The following is a 21,914-nucleotide window of genomic DNA, read 5'->3' as shown; positions in this document are numbered from 1 at the left end:
CTAACCCATACGGTGTTAATGACCCTATACGGTGTTAATGACCCTAACCCATACGGTGTTAATGACCCTAACCCATACGGTGTTAATGACCCTAACCCATACGGTGTTAATGACCCTAACCCATACGGTGTTAATGACCCTAACCCATACGGTGTAAATGACCCTAACCCATACGGTGTAAATGACCCTAACCCATACGGTGTTAATGACCCTTGACCCATACGGTGTAAATGACCCTAACCCATACGGTGTTAATGACCCTAACCCATACGGTGTTAATGACCCTAACCCATACGGTGTAAATGACCCTAACCCATACGGTGTAAATGACCCTAACCCATACGGTGTTAATGACCCTTGACCCATACGGTGTTAATGACCCTTGACCCATACGGTGTAAATGACCCTAACCCATACGGTGTTAATGACCCTAACCCATACGGTGTTAATGACCCTAACCCATACGGTGTAAATGACCCTAACCCATACGGTGTTAATGACCCTAACCCATACGGTGTTAATGACCCTAACCCATACGGTGTTAATGACCCTAACCCATACGGTGTTAATGACCCTAACCCATACGGTGTTAATGACCCTAACCCATACGGTGTTAATGACCCTAACCCATACGGTGTTAATGACCCTAACCCATACGGTGTAAATAACCCTAACCCATACGGTGTTAATGACCCTAACCCATACGGTGTTAATGACCCTAACCCATACGGTGTTAATGACCCTAACCCATACGGTGTTAATGACCCTAACCCATACGGTGTTAATGACCCTAACCCATACGGTGTTAATGACCCTAACCCATACGGTGTTAATGACCCTAACCCATACGGTGTTAATGACCCTAACCCATACGGTGTAAATGACCCTAACCCATACGGTGTAAATGACCCTAACCCATACGGTGTAAATGACCCTAACCCATACGGTGTAAATGACCCTAACCCATACGGTGTTAATGACCCTAACCCATACGGTGTTAATGACCCTAACCCATACGGTGACCCTAACCCATACGTTAATGACCCTAACCCATACGGTGTAAATGACCCTAACCCATACGGTGTAAATGACCCTAACCCATACGGTGTTAATGACCCTTGACCCATACGGTGTAAATGACCCTAACCCATACGGTGTTAATGACCCTAACCCATACGGTGTTAATGACCCTAACCCATACGGTGTAAATGACCCTAACCCATACGGTGTTAATGACCCTAACCCATACGGTGTTAATGACCCTAACCCATACGGTGTTAATGACCCTAACCCATACGGTGTTAATGACCCTAACCCATACGGTGTTAATGACCCTAACCCATACGGTGTTAATGACCCTAACCCATACGGTGTTAATGACCCTAACCCATACGGTGTAAATGACCCTAACCCATACGGTGTAAATGACCCTAACCCATACGGTGTTAATGACCCTAACCCATACGGTGTTAATGACCCTAACCCATACGGTGTTAATGACCCTAACCCATACGGTGTTAATGACCCTAACCCATACGGTGTTAATGACCCTAACCCATACGGTGTTAATGACCCTAACCCATACGGTGTAAATGACCCTAACCCATACGGTGTAAATGACCCTAACCCATACGGTGTTAATGACCCTAACCCATACGGTGTTAATGACCCTAACCCATACGGTGTTAATGACCCTAACCCATACGGTGTTAATGACCCTAACCCATACGGTGTTAATGACCCTAACCCATACGGTGTAAATGACCCTAACCCATACGGTGTTAATGACCCTAACCCATACGGTGTTAATGACCCTAACCCATACGGTGTTAATGACCCTAACCCATACGGTGTTAATGACCCTAACCCATACGGTGTTAATGACCCTAACCCATACGGTGTAAATGACCCTAACCCATACGGTGTAAATGACCCTAACCCATACGGTGTAAATGACCCTAACCCATACGGTGTAAATGACCCTAACCCATACGGTGTAAATGACCCTTAACCCATACGGTGTTAATGACCCTAACCCATACGGTGTTAATGACCCTAACCCATACGGTGTAAATGACCCTAACCCATACGGTGTTAATGACCCTAACCCATACGGTGTAAATGACCCTAACCAATACGGTGTAAATGACCCTAACCCATACGGTGTAAATGACCCTAACCCATACGGTGTTAATGACCCTAACCCATACGGTGTTAATGACCCTTGACCCATACGGTGTAAATGACCCTTGACCCATACGGTGTTAATGACCCTAACCCATACGGTGTTAATGACCCTAACCCATACGGTGTAAATGACCCTAACCCATACGGTGTAAATGACCCTAACCCATACGGTGTAAATGACCCTAACCCATACGGTGTAAATGACCCTAACCCATACGGTGTAAATGACCCTAACCCATACGGTGTTAATGACCCTAACCCATACGGTGTTAATGACCCTAACCCATACGGTGTTAATGACCCTAACCCATACGGTGTTAATGACCCTAACCCATACGGTGTTAATAACCCTAACCCATACGGTGTTAATGACCCTAACCCATACGGTGTTAATGACCCTAACCCATACGGTGTTAATGACCCTAACCCATACGGTGTTAATGACCCTAACCCATACGGTGTTAATGACCCTAACCCATACGGTGTTAATGACCCTAACCCATACGGTGTAAATGACCCTAACCCATACGGTGTAAATGACCCTAACCCATACGGTGTAAATGACCCTAACCCATACGGTGTTAATGACCCTTAACCCATACGGTGTAAATGACCCTTGACCCATACGGTGTTAATGACCCTAACCCATACGGTGTTAATGACCCTAACCCATACGGTGTAAATGACCCTAACCCATACGGTGTAAATGACCCTTACCCATACGGTGTAAATGACCCTAACCCATACGGTGTTAATGACCCTTAACCCATACGGTGTAAATGACCCTTGACCCATACGGTGTTAATGACCCTTAACCCATACGGTGTTAATGACCCTAACCCATACGGTGTTAATGACCCTAACCATACGGTGTAAATAACCCTAACCCATACGGTGTAAATGACCCTAACCCATACGGTGTAAATGACCCTAACCCATACGGTGTAAATGACCCTAACCCATACGGTGTAAATGACCCTAACCCATACGGTGTTAATGACCCTAACCCATACGGTGTTAATGACCCTAACCCATACGGTGTAAATGACCCTAACCCATACGGTGTAAATGACCCTAACCCATACGGTGTTAATGACCCTAACCCATACGGTGTAAATGACCCTAACCCATACGGTGTTAATGACCCTAACCCATACGGTGTTAATGACCCTAACCCATACGGTGTAAATGACCCTAACCCATACGGTGTTAATGACCCTAACCCATACGGTGTTAATGACCCTAACCCATACGGTGTAAATGACCCTAACCCATACGGTGTAAATGACCCTAACCCATACGGTGTAAATGACCCTTAACCCATACGGTGTTAATGACCCTAACCCATACGGTGTAAATGACCCTAACCCATACGGTGTTAATGACCCTAACCCATACGGTGTAAATGACCCTAACCCATACGGTGTTAATGACCCTAACCCATACGGTGTAAATGACCCTAACCCATACGGTGTAAATGACCCTAACCCATACGGTGTTAATGACCCTAACCCATACGGTGTTAATGACCCTAACCCATACGGTGTAAATGACCCTAACCCATACGGTGTAAATGACCCTAACCCATACGGTGTAAATGACCCTAACCCATACGGTGTAAATGACCCTAACCCATACGGTGTAAATGACCCTAACCCATACGGTGTAAATGACCCTAACCCATACGGTGTTAATGACCCTAACCCATACGGTGTTAATGACCCTTGACCCATACGGTGTAAATGACCCTTGACCCATACGGTGTAAATGACCCTAACCCATACGGTGTTAATGACCCTAACCCATACGGTGTAAATGACCCTAACCCATACGGTGTTAATGACCCTAACCCATACGGTGTAAATGACCCTAACCCATACGGTGTTAATGACCCTAACCCATACGGTGTTAATGACCCTAACCCATACGGTGTTAATGACCCTAACCCATACGGTGTAAATGACCCTAACCCATACGGTGTAAATGACCCTAACCCATACGGTGTAAATGACCCTAACCCATACGGTGTTAATGACCCTAACCCATACGGTGTTAATGACCCTAACCCATACGGTGTTAATGACCCTAACCCATACGGTGTAAATGACCCTAACCCATACGGTGTAAATGACCCTAACCCATACGGTGTAAATGACCCTAACCCATACGGTGTAAATGACCCTAACCCATACGGTGTTAATGACCCTAACCCATACGGTGTAAATGACCCTTAACCCATACGGTGTTAATGACCCTAACCCATACGGTGTTAATGACCCTAACCCATACGGTGTAAATGACCCTAACCCATACGGTGTAAATGACCCTTACCCATACGGTGTAAATGACCCTAACCCATACGGTGTAAATGACCCTTACCCATACGGTGTAAATGACCCTAACCCATACGGTGTTAATGACCCTAACCCATACGGTGTAAATGACCCTAACCCATACGGTGTAAATGACCCTTGACCCATACGGTGTAAATGACCCTAACCCATACGGTGTTAATGACCCTAACCCATACGGTGTTAATGACCCTAACCCATACGGTGTAAATGACCCTAACCCATACGGTGTAAATGACCCTAACCCATACGGTGTTAATGACCCTAACCCATACGGTGTAAATGACCCTAACCCATACGGTGTAAATGACCCTAACCCATACGGTGTTAATGACCCTAACCCATACGGTGTTAATGACCCTAACCCATACGGTGTAAATGACCCTAACCCATACGGTGTAAATGACCCTAACCCATACGGTGTTAATGACCCTAACCCATACGGTGTAAATGACCCTAACCCATACGGTGTAAATGACCCTAACCCATACGGTGTAAATGACCCTAACCCATACGGTGTAAATGGCCCTAACCCATACGGTGTTAATGGCCCTAACCCATATGGTGTTAATGACCCTAACCCATACGGTGTTAATGACCCTAACCCATACGGTGTTAATGACCCTAACCCATACGGTGTTAATGACCCTAACCCATACGGTGTAAATGACCCTTGAACCCATACGGTGTAAATGACCCTTAACCCATACGGTATAAATGACCCTAACCCATACGGTGTTAATGACCCTAACCCATACGGTGTTAATGACCCTAACCCATACGGTGTAAATGACCCTAACCCATACGGTGTAAATAACCCTAACCCATACGGTGTTAATGACCCCCTAACCCATACGGTGTAAATGACCCTAACCCATACGGTGTTAATGACCCTAACCCATAACCCATACGGTGTAAATGACCCTAACCCATACGGTGTAAATGACCCTAACCCATACGGTGTTAATGACCCTTAACCCATACGGTGTTAATGACCCTAACCCATACGGTGTTAATGACCCTAACCCATACGGTGTTAATGACCCTAACCCATACGGTGTTAATGAACCCATAACCCATACGGTGTTAATGACCCTTAACCCATACGGTGTTAATGACCCTAACCCATACGGTGTAAATGACCCTAACCCATACGGTGTTAATGACCCTAACCCATACGGTGTAAATGACCCTAACCCATACGGTGTAAATGACCCTAACCCATACGGTGTAAATGACCCTAACCCATACGGTGTAAATGACCCTAACCCATACGGTGTTAATGACCCTAACCCATACGGTGTTAATGACCCTAACCCATACGGTGTAAATGACCCTAACCCATACGGTGTAAATGACCCTAACCCATACGGTGTAAATGACCCTAACCCATACGGTGTTAATGACCCTAACCCATACGGTGTTAATGACCCTAACCCATACGGTGTTAATGACCCTAACCCATACGGTGTTAATGACCCTAACCCATACGGTGTTAATGACCCTAACCCATACGGTGTAAATGACCCCATACGGTGACCCATACGGTGTAAATGACCCTTGACCCATACGGTGTAAATGACCCTAACCCATACGGTGTTAATGACCCTAACCCATACGGTGTTAATGACCCTAACCCATACGGTGTAAATGACCCTAACCCATACGGTGTAAATGACCCGGTAAAATGACCCATACGGTGTTAATGACCCTAACCCATACGGTGTAAATGACCCTAACCCATACGGTGTTAATGACCCTAACCCACACGGTGTTAATGAATGACCCTAACCCATACGGTGTTAATGACCCTAACCCATACGGTGTTAATGACCCTTAACCCATACGGTGTTAATGACCCTAACCCATACGGTGTTAATGACCCTAACCCATACGGTGTTAATGACCCTAACCCATACGGTGTTAATGACCCTAACCCATACGGTGTAAATGACCCTAACCCATACGGTGTTAATGACCCTAACCCATACGGTGTTAATGACCCTAACCCATACGGTGTTAATGACCCTTAACCCATACGGTGTTAATGACCCTTAACCCATACGGTGTTAATGACCCTAACCCATACGGTGTAAATGACCCTTAACCCATACGGTGTAAATGACCCTTAACCCATACGGTGTAAATGACCCTAACCCATACGGTGTAAATGACCCTAACCCATACGGTGTTAATGACCCTTGACCCATACGGTGTAAATGACCCTAACCCATACGGTGTAAATGACCCTAACCCATACGGTGTTAATGACCCTTGACCCATACGGTGTAAATGACCCTAACCCATACGGTGTAAATGACCCTAACCCATACGGTGTTAATGACCCTAACCCATACGGTGTAAATGACCCTAACCCATACGGTGTAAATGACCCTAACCCATACGGTGTTAATGACCCTAACCCATACGGTGAATATGTTAACGGTGTTAATGACCCTAACCCATACGGTGTAAATGACCCTAACCCATACGGTGTAAATGACCCTAACCCATACGGTGTTAATGACCCTAACCCATACGGTGTAAATGACCCTAACCCATACGATGTAAATGACCCTAACCCATACGGTGTTAATAACCCTAACCCATACGGTGTTAATGACCCTAACCCATACGATGTAAATGACCCTAACCCATACGGTGTTAATAACCCTAACCCATACGGTGTTAATGACCCTAACCCATACGATGTAAATGACCCTAACCCATACGGTGTTAATAACCCTAACCCATACGGTGTTAATGACCCTAACCCATACGGTGTTAATGACCCTAACCCATACGGTGTTAATAACCCTAACCCATACGGTGTTAATGACCCTAACCCATACGGTGTTAATAACCCTAACCCATACGGTGTTAATGACCCTAACCCATACGGTGTTAATGACCCTAACCCATACGGTGTTAATGACCCTAACCCATACGGTGTTAATAACCCTAACCCATACGGTGTTAATGACCCTAACCCACACGGTGTTAATGACCCTAACCCATACGGTGTTAATGACCCTAACCCATACGGTGTTAATGACCCTAACCCATACGGTGTAAATGACCCTAACCCAATGGACACCAGACTATGGGAAGAAACAAATAAGCCAGAATGTGTAACATACCCCCTGTAGACTCTGCATGGTAGAGGATCAAAGATCAAGTAGACAAGAGAAAAAGAAAGTGAATATGTAGATTACAGATACAGACTAAGAGGTCTAGTAGTGTATATGTAGATAACAGATACAGACTAAGAGGTCTAGTAGTGAATATGTAGATATGTAGATAACAGATACAGACTAAGAGGTCTAGTAGTGAATATGTAGATTACAGATACAGACTAAGAGGTCTAGTAGTGAATATGTAGACAACAGATACAGACTAAGAGGTCTAGTAGTGAATATGTAGATAACAGATACAGACTAAGAGGTCTAGTAGTGAATATGTAGATAACAGATACAGACTAAGAGGTCTAGTAGTGAATATGTAGATTACAGATACAGACTAAGAGGTCTAGTAGTGAATATGTAGATATGTAGATAACAGATACAGACTAAGAGGTCTAGTAGTGAATATGTAGATTACAGATACAGACTAAGAGGTCTAGTAGTGAATATGTAGATTACAGATACAGACTAAGAGGTCTAGTAGTGAATATGTAGATTACAGATACAGACTAAGAGGTCTAGTAGTGAATATGTAGATAACAGATACAGACTAAGAGGTCTAGTAGTGAATATGTAGATAACAGATACAGACTAAGAGGTCTAGTAGTGAATATGTAGATTACAGATACAGACTAAGAGGTCTAGTAGTGAATATGTAGATAACAGATACAGACTAAGAGGTCTAGTAGTGAATATGTAGATTACAGATACAGACTAAGAGGTCTAGTAGTGAATATGTAGATTACAGATACAGACTAAGAGGTCTAGTAGTGAATATGTAGATAACAGATACAGACTAAGAGGTCTAGTAGTGAATATGTAGATTACAGATACAGACTAAGAGGTCTAGTAGTGAATATGTAGATAACAGATACAGACTAAGAGGTCTAGTAGTGAATATGTAGATAACAGATACAGACTAAGAGGTCTAGTAGTGAATATGTAGATATGTAGATAACAGATACAGACTAAGAGGTCTAGTAGTGAATATGTAGATTACAGATACAGACTAAGAGGTCTAGTAGTGAATATGTAGATAACAGATACAGACTAAGAGGTCTAGTAGTGAATATGTAGATAACAGATACAGACTAAGAGGTCTAGTAGTGAATATGTAGATAACAGATACAGACTAAGAGGTCTAGTAGTGAATATGTAGATTACAGATACAGACTAAGAGGTCTAGTAGTGAATATGTAGATTACAGATACAGACTAAGAGGTCTAGTAGTGAATATGTAGATTACAGATACAGACTAAGAGGTCTAGTAGTGAATATGTAGATAACAGATACAGACTAAGAGGTCTAGTAGTGAATATGTAGATAACAGATACAGACTAAGAGGTCTAGTAGTGAATATGTAGATTACAGATACAGACTAAGAGGTCTAGTAGTGAATATGTAGATAACAGATACAGACTAAGAGGTCTAGTAGTGAATATGTAGATAACAGATACAGAATAAGAGGTCTAGTAGTGAATATGTAGATAACAGATACAGACTAAGAGGTCTAGTAGTAAGAATCTAGTAGTGAATATGTAGATTACAGATACAGACTAAGAGGTCTAGTAGTGAATATGTAGATTACAGATACAGACTAAGAGGTCTAGTAGTGAATATGTAGATTACAGATACAGACTAAGAGGTCTAGTAGTGAATATGTAGATTACAGATACAGACTAAGAGGTCTAGTAGTGAATATGTAGATTACAGATACAGACTAAGAGGTCTAGTAGTGAATATGTAGATAAGATACAGATACAGACTAAGAGGTCTAGTAGTGAATATGTAGATAACAGATACAGACTAAGAGGTCTAGTAGTGAATATGTAGATTACAGATACAGACTAAGACTAAGGTCTAGTAGTGAATATGTAGATAACAGATACAGACTAAGAGGTCTGAGTAGTGAATATGTAGATTACAGATACAGTAGTGAATATGTAGATTACAGATACAGACTAAGAGGTCTAGTAGTGAATATGTAGATTACAGATACAGACTAAGAGGTCTAGTAGTGAATATGTAGATAACAGATACAGACTAAGAGGTCTAGTAGTGAATATGTAGATTACAGATACAGACTAAGAGGTCTAGTAGTGAATATGTAGATACAGATACAGACTAAGACTAAGGTCTAGTAGTGAATATGTAGATAACAGATACAGACTAAGAGGTCTAGTAGTGAATATGTAGATATCTAGTAGATATAGATAGATACAGACTAAGAGGTCTAGTAGTGAATATGTAGATTACAGATACAGACTAAGAGGTCTAGTAGTGAATATGTAGATAACAGATACAGACTAAGAGGTCTAGTAGTGAATATGTAGATAACAGATACAGATTAAGAGGTCTAGTAGTGAATATGTAGATTACAGATACAGACTAAGAGGTCTAGTAGTGAATATGTAGATTACAGATACAGACTAAGAGGTCTAGTAGTGAATATGTAGATTACAGATACAGACTAAGAGGTCTAGTAGTGAATATGTAGATAACAGATACAGACTAAGAGGTCTAGTAGTGAATATGTAGATTACAGATACAGACTAAGAGGTCTAGTAGTGAATATGTAGATAACAGATACAGACTAAGAGGTCTAGTAGTGAATATGTAGATAACAGATACAGATTAAGAGGTCTAGTAGTGAATATGTAGATTACAGATACAGACTAAGAGGTCTAGTAGTGAATATGTAGATTACAGATACAGACTAAGAGGTCTAGTAGTGAATATGTAGATTACAGATACAGACTAAGAGGTCTAGTAGTGAATATGTAGATATACAGACTAGATTACAGATACAGACTAAGAGGTCTAGTAGTGAATATGTAGATAACAGATACAGACTAAGAGGTCTAGTAGTGAATATGTAGATTACAGATACAGACTAAGAGGTCTAGTAGTGAATATGTAGATTACAGATACAGACTAAGAGGTCTAGTAGTGAATATGTAGATAACAGATACAGACTAAGAGGTCTAGTAGTGAATATGTAGATATACAGATACAGACTAAGAGGTCTAGATGAATATGTAGATAACAGACTAAGAGGTCTAGTAGTGAATATGTAGATTACAGATACAGACTAAGAGGTCTAGTAGTGAATATGTAGATTACAGATACAGACTAAGAGGTCTAGTAGTGAATATGTAGATAATATGTAGATTACAGATACAGACTAAGAGGTCTAGTAGTGAATATGTAGATATGTAGATTAAGAGGTCAGATACAGACTAAGAGGTCTAGTAGTGAATATGTAGATGACAGATACAGACTAAGAGGTCTAGTAGTGAATATGTAGATAACAGATACAGACTAAGAGGTCTAGTAGTGAATATGTAGATTACAGATACAGACTAAGAGGTCTAGTAGTGAATATGTAGATAACAGATACAGACTAAGAGGTCTAGTAGTGAATATGTAGATTACAGATACAGACTAAGAGGTCTAGTAGTGAATATGTAGATAACAGATACAGACTAAGAGGTCTAGTAGTGAATATGTAGATAACAGATACAGACTAAGAGGTCTAGTAGTGAATATGTAGATTACAGATACAGACTAAGAGGTCTAGTAGTGAATATGTAGATTACAGATACAGACTAAGAGGTCTAGTAGTGAATATGTAGATACAGATACAGACTAAGAGGTCTAGAGTGAATATGTAGATAACAGATAAGACTAAGAGGTCTAGTAGTGAATATGTAGATATGTAGACAGATACAGACTAAGAGGTCTAGTAGTGAATATGTAGATAACAGATACAGACTAAGAGGTCTAGTAGTGAATATGTAGATTACAGATACAGACTAAGAGGTCTAGTAGTGAATATGTAGATTACAGATACAGACTAAGAGGTCTAGTAGTGAATATGTAGATTACAGATACAGACTAAGAGGTCTAGTAGTGAATATGTAGATTACAGATACAGACTAAGAGGTCTAGTAGTGAATATGTAGATTACAGATACAGACTAAGAGGTCTAGTAGTGAATATGAGATATGATAGACTAAGAGGTCTACAGATACAGACTAAGAGGTCTAGTAGTGAATATGTAGATAACAGATACAGATTAAGAGGTCTAGTAGTGAATATGTAGATTACAGATACAGACTAAGAGGTCTAGTGTGAATATGTAGATAACAGATACAGACTAAGAGGTCTAGTAGTGAATATGTAGATATGTAGATAACAGATACAGACTAAGAGGTCTAGTAGTGAATATGTAGATTACAGATACAGACTAAGAGGTCTAGTAGTGAATATGTAGATAACAGATACAGACTAAGAGGTCTAGTAGTGAATATGTAGATAACAGATACAGACTAAGAGGTCTAGTAGTGAATATGTAGATTACAGATACAGACTAAGAGGTCTAGTAGTGAATATGTAGATAACAGATACAGACTAAGAGGTCTAGTAGTGAATATGTAGATAACAGATACAGACTAAGAGGTCTAGTGAATATGTAGATTACAGATACAGACTAAGAGGTCTAGTAGTGAATATGTAGATTACAGATACAGACTAAGAGGTCTAGTAGTGAATATGACTAGATAATATGTAGATACAGATACAGACTAAGAGGTCTAGTAGTGAATATGTAGATTACAGATACAGACTAAGAGGTCTAGTAGTGAATATGTAGATAACAGATACAGACTAAGAGGTCTAGTAGTGAATATGTAGATTACAGATACAGACTAAGAGGTCTAGTAGTGAATATGTAGATAACAGATACAGACTAAGAGGTCTAGTAGTGAATATGTAGATAACAGATACAGACTAAGAGGTCTAGTAGTGAATATGTAGATAACAGATACAGACTAAGAGGTCTAGTAGTGAATATGTAGATTACAGATACAGACTAAGAGGTCTAGTAGTGAATATGTAGATAACAGATACAGACTAAGAGGTCTAGTAGTGAATATGTAGATAACAGATACAGACTAAGAGGTCTAGTAGTGAATATGTAGATACAGATACAGATACAGACTAAGAGGTCTAGTAGTGAATATGTAGATTACAGATACAGACTAAGAGGTCTAGTAGTGAATATGTAGATTACAGATACAGACTAAGAGGTCTAGTAGTGAATATGTAGATAACAGATACAGACTAAGAGGTCTAGTAGTGAATATGTAGATTACAGATACAGACTAAGAGGTCTAGTAGTGAATATGTAGATAACAGATACAGACTAAGAGGTCTAGTAGTGAATATGTAGATAACAGATACAGACTAAGAGGTCTAGTAGTGAATATGTAGTAGATATGTAGATGAATATGTAGATTACAGATACAGACTAAGAGGTCTAGTAGTGAATATGTAGATTACAGATACAGACTAAGAGGTCTAGTAGTGAATATGTAGATAACAGATACAGACTAAGAGGTCTAGTAGTGAATATGTAGATAACAGATACAGACTAAGAGGTCTAGTAGTGAATATGTAGATTACAGATACAGACTAAGAGGTCTAGTAGTGAATATGTAGATTACAGATACAGACTAAGAGGTCTAGTAGTGAATATGACTAGATTACAGATACAGACTAAGAGGTCTAGTAGTGAATATGTAGATAACAGATACAGACTAAGAGGTCTAGTAGTGAATATGTAGATTACAGATACAGACTAAGAGGTCTAGTAGTGAATATGTAGATTACAGATACAGACTAAGAGGTCTAGTAGTGAATATGTAGATAACAGATACAGACTAAGAGGTCTAGTAGTGAATATGTAGATTACAGATACAGACTAAGAGGTCTAGTAGTGAATATGTAGATTACAGATACAGACTAAGAGGTCTAGTAGTGAATATGTAGATTACAGATACAGACTAAGAGGTCTAGTAGTGAATATGTAGATATACAGACTAAGAGGTCTAGTAGTGAATATGTAGATAACAGATACAGACTAAGAGGTCTAGTAGTGAATATGTAGATAACAGATACAGACTAAGAGGTCTAGTAGTGAATATGTAGATAACAGATACAGACTAAGAGGTCTAGTAGTGAATATGTAGATTACAGATACAGACTAAGAGGTCTAGTAGTGAATATGTAGATAACAGATACAGACTAAGAGGTCTAGTAGTGAATATGTAGATATGTAGATAACAGATACAGACTAAGAGGTCTAGTAGTGAATATGTAGATTACAGATACAGACTAAGAGGTCTAGTAGTGAATATGTAGATTACAGATACAGACTAAGAGGTCTGGTAGTGAATATGTAGATTACAGATACAGACTAAGAGGTCTAGTAGTGAATATGTAGATAACAGATACAGACTAAGAGGTCTAGTAGTGAATATGTAGATAACAGATACAGACTAAGAGGTCTAGTAGTGAATATGTAGATTACAGATACAGACTAAGAGGTCTAGTAGTGAATATGTAGATTACAGATACAGACTAAGAGGTCTAGTAGTGAATATGTAGATAACAGATACAGACTAAGAGGTCTAGTAGTGAATATGTAGATAACAGATACAGACTAAGAGGTCTAGTAGTGAATATGTAGATTACAGATACAGACTAAGAGGTCTAGTAGTGAATATGTAGATATGTAGATAACAGATACAGACTAAGAGGTCTAGTAGTGAATATGTAGATTACAGATACAGACTAAGAGGTCTAGTAGTGAATATGTAGATAACAGATACAGACTAAGAGGTCTAGTAGTGAATATGTAGATAACAGATACAGACTAAGAGGTCTAGTAGTGAATATGTAGATAACAGATACAGACTAAGAGGTCTAGTAGTGAATATGTAGATAACAGATACAGACTAAGAGGTCTAGTAGTGAATATGTAGATTACAGATACAGACTAAGAGGTCTAGTAGTGAATATGTAGATAACAGATACAGACTAAGAGGTCTAGTAGTGAATATGTAGATTACAGATACAGACTAAGAGGTATAGTAGTGAATATGTAGATAACAGATACAGACTAAGAGGTCTAGTAGTGAATATGTAGATTACAGATACAGACTAAGAGGTCTAGTAGTGAATATGTAGATAACAGATACAGACTAAGAGGTCTAGTAGTGAATATGTAGATTACAGATACAGACTAAGAGGTCTAGTAGTGAATATGTAGATTACAGATACAGACTAAGAGGTCTAGTAGTGAATATGTAGATAACAGATACAGACTAAGAGGTCTAGTAGTGAATATGTAGATTACAGATACAGACTAAGAGGTCTAGTAGTGAATATGTAGATATGTAGATAACAGATACAGACTAAGAGGTCTAGTAGTGAATATGTAGATAACAGATACAGACTAAGAGGTCTAGTAGTGAATATGTAGATTACAGATACAGACTAAGAGGTCTAGTAGTGAATATGTAGATAACAGATACAGACTAAGAGGTCTAGTAGTGAATATGTAGATTACAGATACAGACTAAGAGGTCTAGTAGTGAATATGTAGATAACAGATACAGACTAAGAGGTCTAGTAGTGAATATGTAGATTACAGATACAGACTAAGAGGTCTAGTAGTGAATATGTAGATAACAGATACAGACTAAGAGGTCTAGTAGTGAATATGTAGATAACAGATACAGACTAAGAGGTCTAGTAGTGAATATGTAGATATGTAGATAACAGATACAGACTAAGAGGTCTAGTAGTGAATATGTAGATAACAGATACAGACTAAGAGGTCTAGTAGTGAATATGTAGATAACAGATACAGACTAAGAGGTCTAGTAGTGAATATGTAGATAACAGATACAGACTAAGAGGTCTAGTAGTGAATATGTAGACTACAGATACAGACTAAGAGGTATAGTAGTGAATATGTAGATTACAGATACAGACTAAGAGGTCTAGTAGTGAATATGTAGATGACAGATACAGACTAAGAGGTCTAGTAGTGAATATGTAGATTACAGATACAGACTAAGAGGTCTAGTAGTGAATATGTAGATATGTAGATAACAGATACAGACTAAGAGGTCTAGTAGTGAATATGTAGATTACAGATACAGACTAAGAGGTCTAGTAGTGAATATGTAGATAACAGATACAGACTAAGAGGTCTAGTAGTGAATATGTAGATAACAGATACAGACTAAGAGGTCTAGTAGTGAATATGTAGATTACAGATACAGACTAAGAGGTCTAGTAGTGAATATGTAGATTACAGATACAGACTAAGAGGTCTAGTAGTGAATATGTAGATTACAGATACAGACTAAGAGGTCTAGTAGTGAATATGTAGATAACAGATACAGACTAAGAGGTCTAGTAGTGAATATGTAGATTACAGATACAGACTAAGAGACTAAGTCTAGTAGTGAATATGTAGATAACAGATACAGACTAAGAGGTCTAGTAGTGAATATGTAGATATGTAGATTACAGATACAGACTAAGAGGTCTAGTAGTGAATATGTAGATACAGATACAGACTAAGAGGTCTAGTAGTGAATATGTAGATATACAGACTAGATTACAGATAGTGAGACTAAGAGGTCTAGTAGTGTATATGTAGATAACAGATACAGACTAAGAGGTCTAGTAGTGAATATGTAGATTACAGATACAGACTAAGAGGTCTAGTAGTGAATATGTAGATAACAGATACAGACTAAGAGGTCTAGTAGTGAATATGTAGATTACAGATACAGACTACAGACTAAGAGGTCTAGTAGTGAATATGTAGATAACAGATACAGACTAAGAGGTCTAGTAGTGAATATGTAGATTACAGATACAGACTAAGAGGTCTAGTAGTGAATATGTAGATAACAGATACAGACTAAGAGGTCTAGTAGTGAATATGTAGATAACAGATACAGACTAAGAGGTCTAGTAGTGAATATGTAGATTACAGATACAGACTAAGAGGTCTAGTAGTGAATATGTAGATAACAGATACAGACTAAGAGGTCTAGTAGTGAATATGTAGATATGTAGATAACAGATACAGACTAAGAGGTCTAGTAGTGAATATGTAGATTACAGATACAGACTAAGAGGTCTAGTAGTGAATATGTAGATAACAGATACAGACTAAGAGGTCTAGTAGTGAATATGTAGATTACAGATACAGACTAAGAGGTCTAGTAGTGAATATGTAGATAACAGATACAGACTAAGAGGTCTAGTAGTGAATATGTAGACTACAGATACAGACTAAGAGTTCTAGTAGTGAATATGTAGATTACAGATACAGACTAAGAGGTCTAGTAGTGAATATGTAGATTACAGATACAGACTAAGAGGTCTAGTAGTGAATATGTAGATTACAGATACAGACTAAGAGGTCTAGTAGTGAATATGTAGATTACAGATACAGACTAAGAGGTCTAGTAGTGAATATGTAGATAACAGATACAGACTAAGAGGTCTAGTAGTGAATATGTAGACTACAGATACAGACTAAGAGTTCTAGTAGTGAATATGTAGATTACAGATACAGACTAAGAGGTCTAGTAGTGAATATGTAGATTACAGATACAGACTAAGAGGTCTAGTAGTGAATATGTAGATAACAGATACAGACTAAGAGGTCTAGTAGTGAATATGTAGATTACAGATACAGACTAAGAGGTCTAGTAGTGAATATGTAGATAACAGATACAGACTAAGAGGTCTAGTAGTGAATATGTAGATAACAGATACAGACTAAGAGGTCTAGTAGTGAATATGTAGATAACAGATACAGACTAAGAGGTCTAGTAGTGAATATGTAGATATGTAGATAACAGATACAGACTAAGAGGTCTAGTAGTGAATATGTAGATAACAGATACAGACTAAGAGGTCTAGTAGTGAATATGTAGATAACAGATACAGACTAAGAGGTCTAGTAGTGAATATGTAGATAACAGATACAGACTAAGAGGTCTAGTAGTGAATATGTAGATTACAGATACAGACTAAGAGGTCTAGTAGTGAATATGTAGACTACAGATACAGACTAAGAGGTCTAGTAGTGAATATGTAGATAACAGATACAGACTAAGAGGTCTAGTAGTGAATATGTAGATATGTAGATTACAGATACAGACTAAGAGGTCTAGTAGTGAATATGTAGACTACAGATACAGACTAAGAGGTCTAGTAGTGAATATGTAGATAACAGATACAGACTAAGAGGTCTAGTAGTGAATATGTAGATATGTAGATTACAGATACAGACTAAGAGGTCTAGTAGTGAATATGTAGATATGTAGATTACAGATACAGACTAAGAGGTCTAGTAGTGAATATGTAGATATGTAGATTACAGATACAGACTAAGAGGTCTAGTAGTGAATATGTAGATGACAGATACAGACTAAGAGGTCTAGTAGTGAATATGTAGATACAGATACAGACTAAGAGGTCTAGTAGTGAATATGTAGATTACAGATACAGACTAAGAGGTCTAGTAGTGAATATGTAGATAACAGATACAGACTAAGAGGTCTAGTAGTGAATATGTAGATAACAGATACAGACTAAGAGGTCTAGTAGTGAATATGTAGATTACAGATACAGACTAAGAGGTCTAGTAGTGAATATGTAGATAACAGATACAGACTAAGAGGTCTAGTAGTGAATATGTAGATTACAGATACAGACTAATAGGTCTAGTAGTGAATATGTAGATTACAGATACAGACTAAGAGGTCTAGTAGTGAATATGTAGATAACAGACACAGGCCAGACTGACAGTAGAACTACAAACTGACTACACATTGAGTAGAGACAGTAGAACTACAAACTGACTACACATTGAGTAGACACTAGAACTACAAACTGACTACACATTGAGACAGTAGAACTACAAACTGACTACACATTGAGTAGAGACAGTAGAACTACAAACTGACTACACACTGAGACAGTAGAACTACAAACTGACTACACATTGAGACAGTAGAACTACACACTGACTACACATTGAGTAGAGACAGTAGAATCGGCAGTACTCACTTTTCCAAAAGTGCTAGTGCAGTGGAGGGGTTGACCCGAAGGTACTTGGAGGTGGGCTGTCCGTAGTCAGCCAGGTACGTAGACCAGTCCCACACCATGAACAGGTCCAGCAGCTGAATCAACACACAGAGAGGACAATATTCTGGGAGTTAGTGAGGGACAAGACAGCAGTATATCACCCTGCATACCACTGCTGGCTGGCCTCTGAAGCTAAGCAGGGTCGGTCCTGATCGGTCCCTGGATGGGTGTTGGGTCACAGGACAGGGGAACAGTCGGCTGTAGGAGAGGTTGTGTTGGGTCACAGGACAGGGGAACAGTCGGCTGTAGGAGAGGTTGTGTTGGGTCACAGGACAGGGGAACAGTCGGCTGTAGGAGAGGTTGTGTTGGGTGACAGGACAGGGGAACAGTCGGCTGTAGGAGAGGTTGTGTTGGGTCACAGGACAGGGGAACAGTCGGCTGTAGGAGAGGTTGTGTTGGGTCACAGGACAGGGGAACAGTCGGCTGTAGGAGAGGTTGTGTTGGGTCACAGGACAGGGGAACAGTCGGCTGTAGGAGAGGTTGTGTTGGGTCACAGGACAGGGGAACAGTCGGCTGTAGGAGAGGTTGTGTTGGGTCACAGGACAGGGGAACAGTCGGCTGTAGGAGAGGTTGTGTTGGGTCACAGGACAGGGGAACAGTAGGATGAGTGGTATACTGCTTACCTGTCGGAGGTCGATGAATGCCAGCTGTAAAGTGTCTCCCTGGAATCCTGGGACAGGCTCTGAGCTGGCGAACACTGGAGCAGGGAGAGGAGACAGGAACAGTCAATCACCACCTGCTGTCACTGATAAGCCTACAGAAACTATATTTACTCTGTCTGGGGATAAATCAACCTTTATATAAAGTGCTTTACAGTGGGAATAAATGAAATCAAAACAAGAGTCAACTTAAGGTTAAAACACTGCATGATCACCTAAAAACCTTAAACTATCTCGTATATCTGGGAGAACTCTACTGTATGAGAAGTCAATAGATTCCTTAGAGACATATGAACTCTGGTTCACCCTGCATCAGGGGCCCTGAGGGGCCTCAGGGGAGCACCAGGTACAAGGCCAAGACACAAACACCCAGGAACACAGCTGTCACAGCCCTGTGACTCAGCTGTCACAGCCCTGGCCCACAGGGACTCCTGAGTGGCGCAGCGGTCTAAGGCACTGCATCTCAGTGCTTGAGGCGTCACTCCAGAGACCCTGGTTCGAGGGAGTTTACAGTCAGACTACTGGGGTCAACACAGTGCTGAGGAGGTCAGGGAGTTTACAGTCAGACTACTGGGGTCAACACAGTGCTGAGGTGGTCAGGGAGTTTACAGTCAGACTACTGGGGTCAACACAGTGCTGAGGTGGTCAGGGAGTTAACAATCAGACTACTGGGGTCAACACAGTGCTGAGGTGGTCAGGGAGTTTACAGTCAGACTACTGGGGTCAACACAGTGCTGAGGTGGTCAGGGAGTTTACAGTCAGACTACTGGGGTCAACACAGTGCTGAGGAGGTCAGGGAGTTTACAGTCAGACTACTGGGGTCAACACAGTGCTGAGGAGGTCAGGGAGTTTACAGTCAGACTACTGGGGTCAACACAGTGCTGAGGTGGTCAGGGAGTTTACAGTCAGACTACTGGGGTCAACACAGTGCTGAGGAGGTCAGGGAGTTTACAGTCAGACTACTGGGGTCAACACAGTGCTGAGGAGGTCAGGGAGTTTACAGTCAGACTACTGGGATCAACACAGTGCTGAGGAGGTCAGGGAGTTTACAGTCAGACTACTGGGGTCAACACAGTGCTGAGGAGGTCAGGGAGTTTACAGTCAGACTACTGGGGTCAACACAGTGCTGAGGAGGTCAGGGAGTTTACAGTCAGACTACTGGGGTCAACACAGTGCTGAGGAGGTCAGGGAGTTTACAGTCAGACTACTGGGGTCAACACAGTGCTGAGGTGGTCAGGGAGTTTACAGTCAGACTACTGGGGTCAACACAGTGCTGAGGTGGTCAGGGAGTTTACAGTCAGACTACTGGGGTCAACACAGTGCTGAGGAGGTCAGGGAGTTTACAGTCAGACTACTGGGGTCAACACAGTGCTGAGGAGGTCATGGAGTTTACAGTCAGACTACTGGGGTCAACACAGTGCTGAGGAGGTCAGGGAGTTTACAACCAGACTACTGGGGTCAACAGACTACTGGGGTCAACCAGTGCTGAGGAGGTCAGGGAGTTTACAGTCAGACTACTGGGGTCAACACAGTGCTGAGGTGGTCAGGGAGTTTACAGTCAGACTACTGGGGTCAACACAGTGCTGAGGAGGTCAGGGAGTTTACAGTCAGACTACTGGGGTCAACACAGTGCTGAGGAGGTCAGGGAGTTTACAGTCAGACTACTGGGGTCAACACAGTGCTGAGGAGGTCAGGGAGTTTACAGTCAGACTACTGGGGTCAACACAGTGCTGAGGAGGTCAGGGAGTTTACAGTCAGACTACTGGGGTCAACACAGTGCTGAGGTGGTCAGGGAGTTAACAATCAGACTACTGGGGTCAACACAGTGCTGAGGAGGTCAGGGAGTTTACAGTCAGACTACTGGGGTCAACACAGTGCTGAGGTGGTCAGGGAGTTTACAGTCAGACTACTGGGGTCAACACAGTGCTGAGGTGGTCAGGGAGTTTACAGTCAGACTACTGGGGTCAACACAGTGCTGAGGTGGTCAGGGAGTTTACAGTCAGACTACTGGGGTCAACACAGTGCTGAGGAGGTCAGGGAGTTTACAGTCAGACTACTGGGGTCAACACAGTGCTGAGGAGGTCAGGGAGTTTACAGCCAGACTACTGGGGTCAACACAGTGCTGAGGAGGTCAGGGAGTTTACAGTCAGACTACTGGGGTCAACACAGTGCTGAGGAGGTCAGGGAGTTTACAGTCAGACTACTGGGGTCAACACAGTGCTGAGGTGGTCAGGGAGTTTACAGTCAGACTACTGGGGTCAACACAGTGCTGAGGAGGTCAGGGAGTTTACAGTCAGACTACTGGGGTCAACACAGTGCTGAGGTGGTCAGGGAGTTTACAGTCAGACTACTGGGGTCAACACAGTGCTGAGGTGGTCAGGGAGTTTACAGTCAGACTACTGGGGTCAACACAGTGCTGAGGTGGTCAGGGAGTTTACAGTCAGACTACTGGGGTCAACACAGTGCTGAGGAGGTCAGGGAGTTTACAGTCAGACTACTGGGGTCAA

At 41.0% G+C, this 21,914-nt stretch overlaps 1 protein-coding gene across 1 annotated transcript in view; it reads right to left on the bottom strand.

The window, feature by feature from the left end:
• exoc6 (exocyst complex component 6) overlaps positions 1 to 21,914 on the bottom strand; it is a 157,940-nt gene that overhangs the window by 4,436 nt on the left and 131,590 nt on the right. Inside the window, exons 18-19 of the mRNA XM_052509014.1 lie at positions 19,372 to 19,445; positions 18,671 to 18,783 (exon numbers count right to left, since the gene is read on the bottom strand). Coding sequence (XP_052364974.1) covers positions 18,671 to 18,783; positions 19,372 to 19,445 — 187 coding nt within the window. The remainder of the gene's footprint in view (positions 1 to 18,670; positions 18,784 to 19,371; positions 19,446 to 21,914) is intronic.

The sequence above is a fragment of the Oncorhynchus keta genome, unplaced genomic scaffold, assembly GCF_023373465.1.
Source record: "Oncorhynchus keta strain PuntledgeMale-10-30-2019 unplaced genomic scaffold, Oket_V2 Un_contig_3979_pilon_pilon, whole genome shotgun sequence".
Classification (NCBI taxonomy): domain Eukaryota; kingdom Metazoa; phylum Chordata; class Actinopteri; order Salmoniformes; family Salmonidae; genus Oncorhynchus; species Oncorhynchus keta.
Note: the sequence above shows the minus strand (reverse complement) of the source record. Positions and strands in the feature narration are given on the sequence as shown.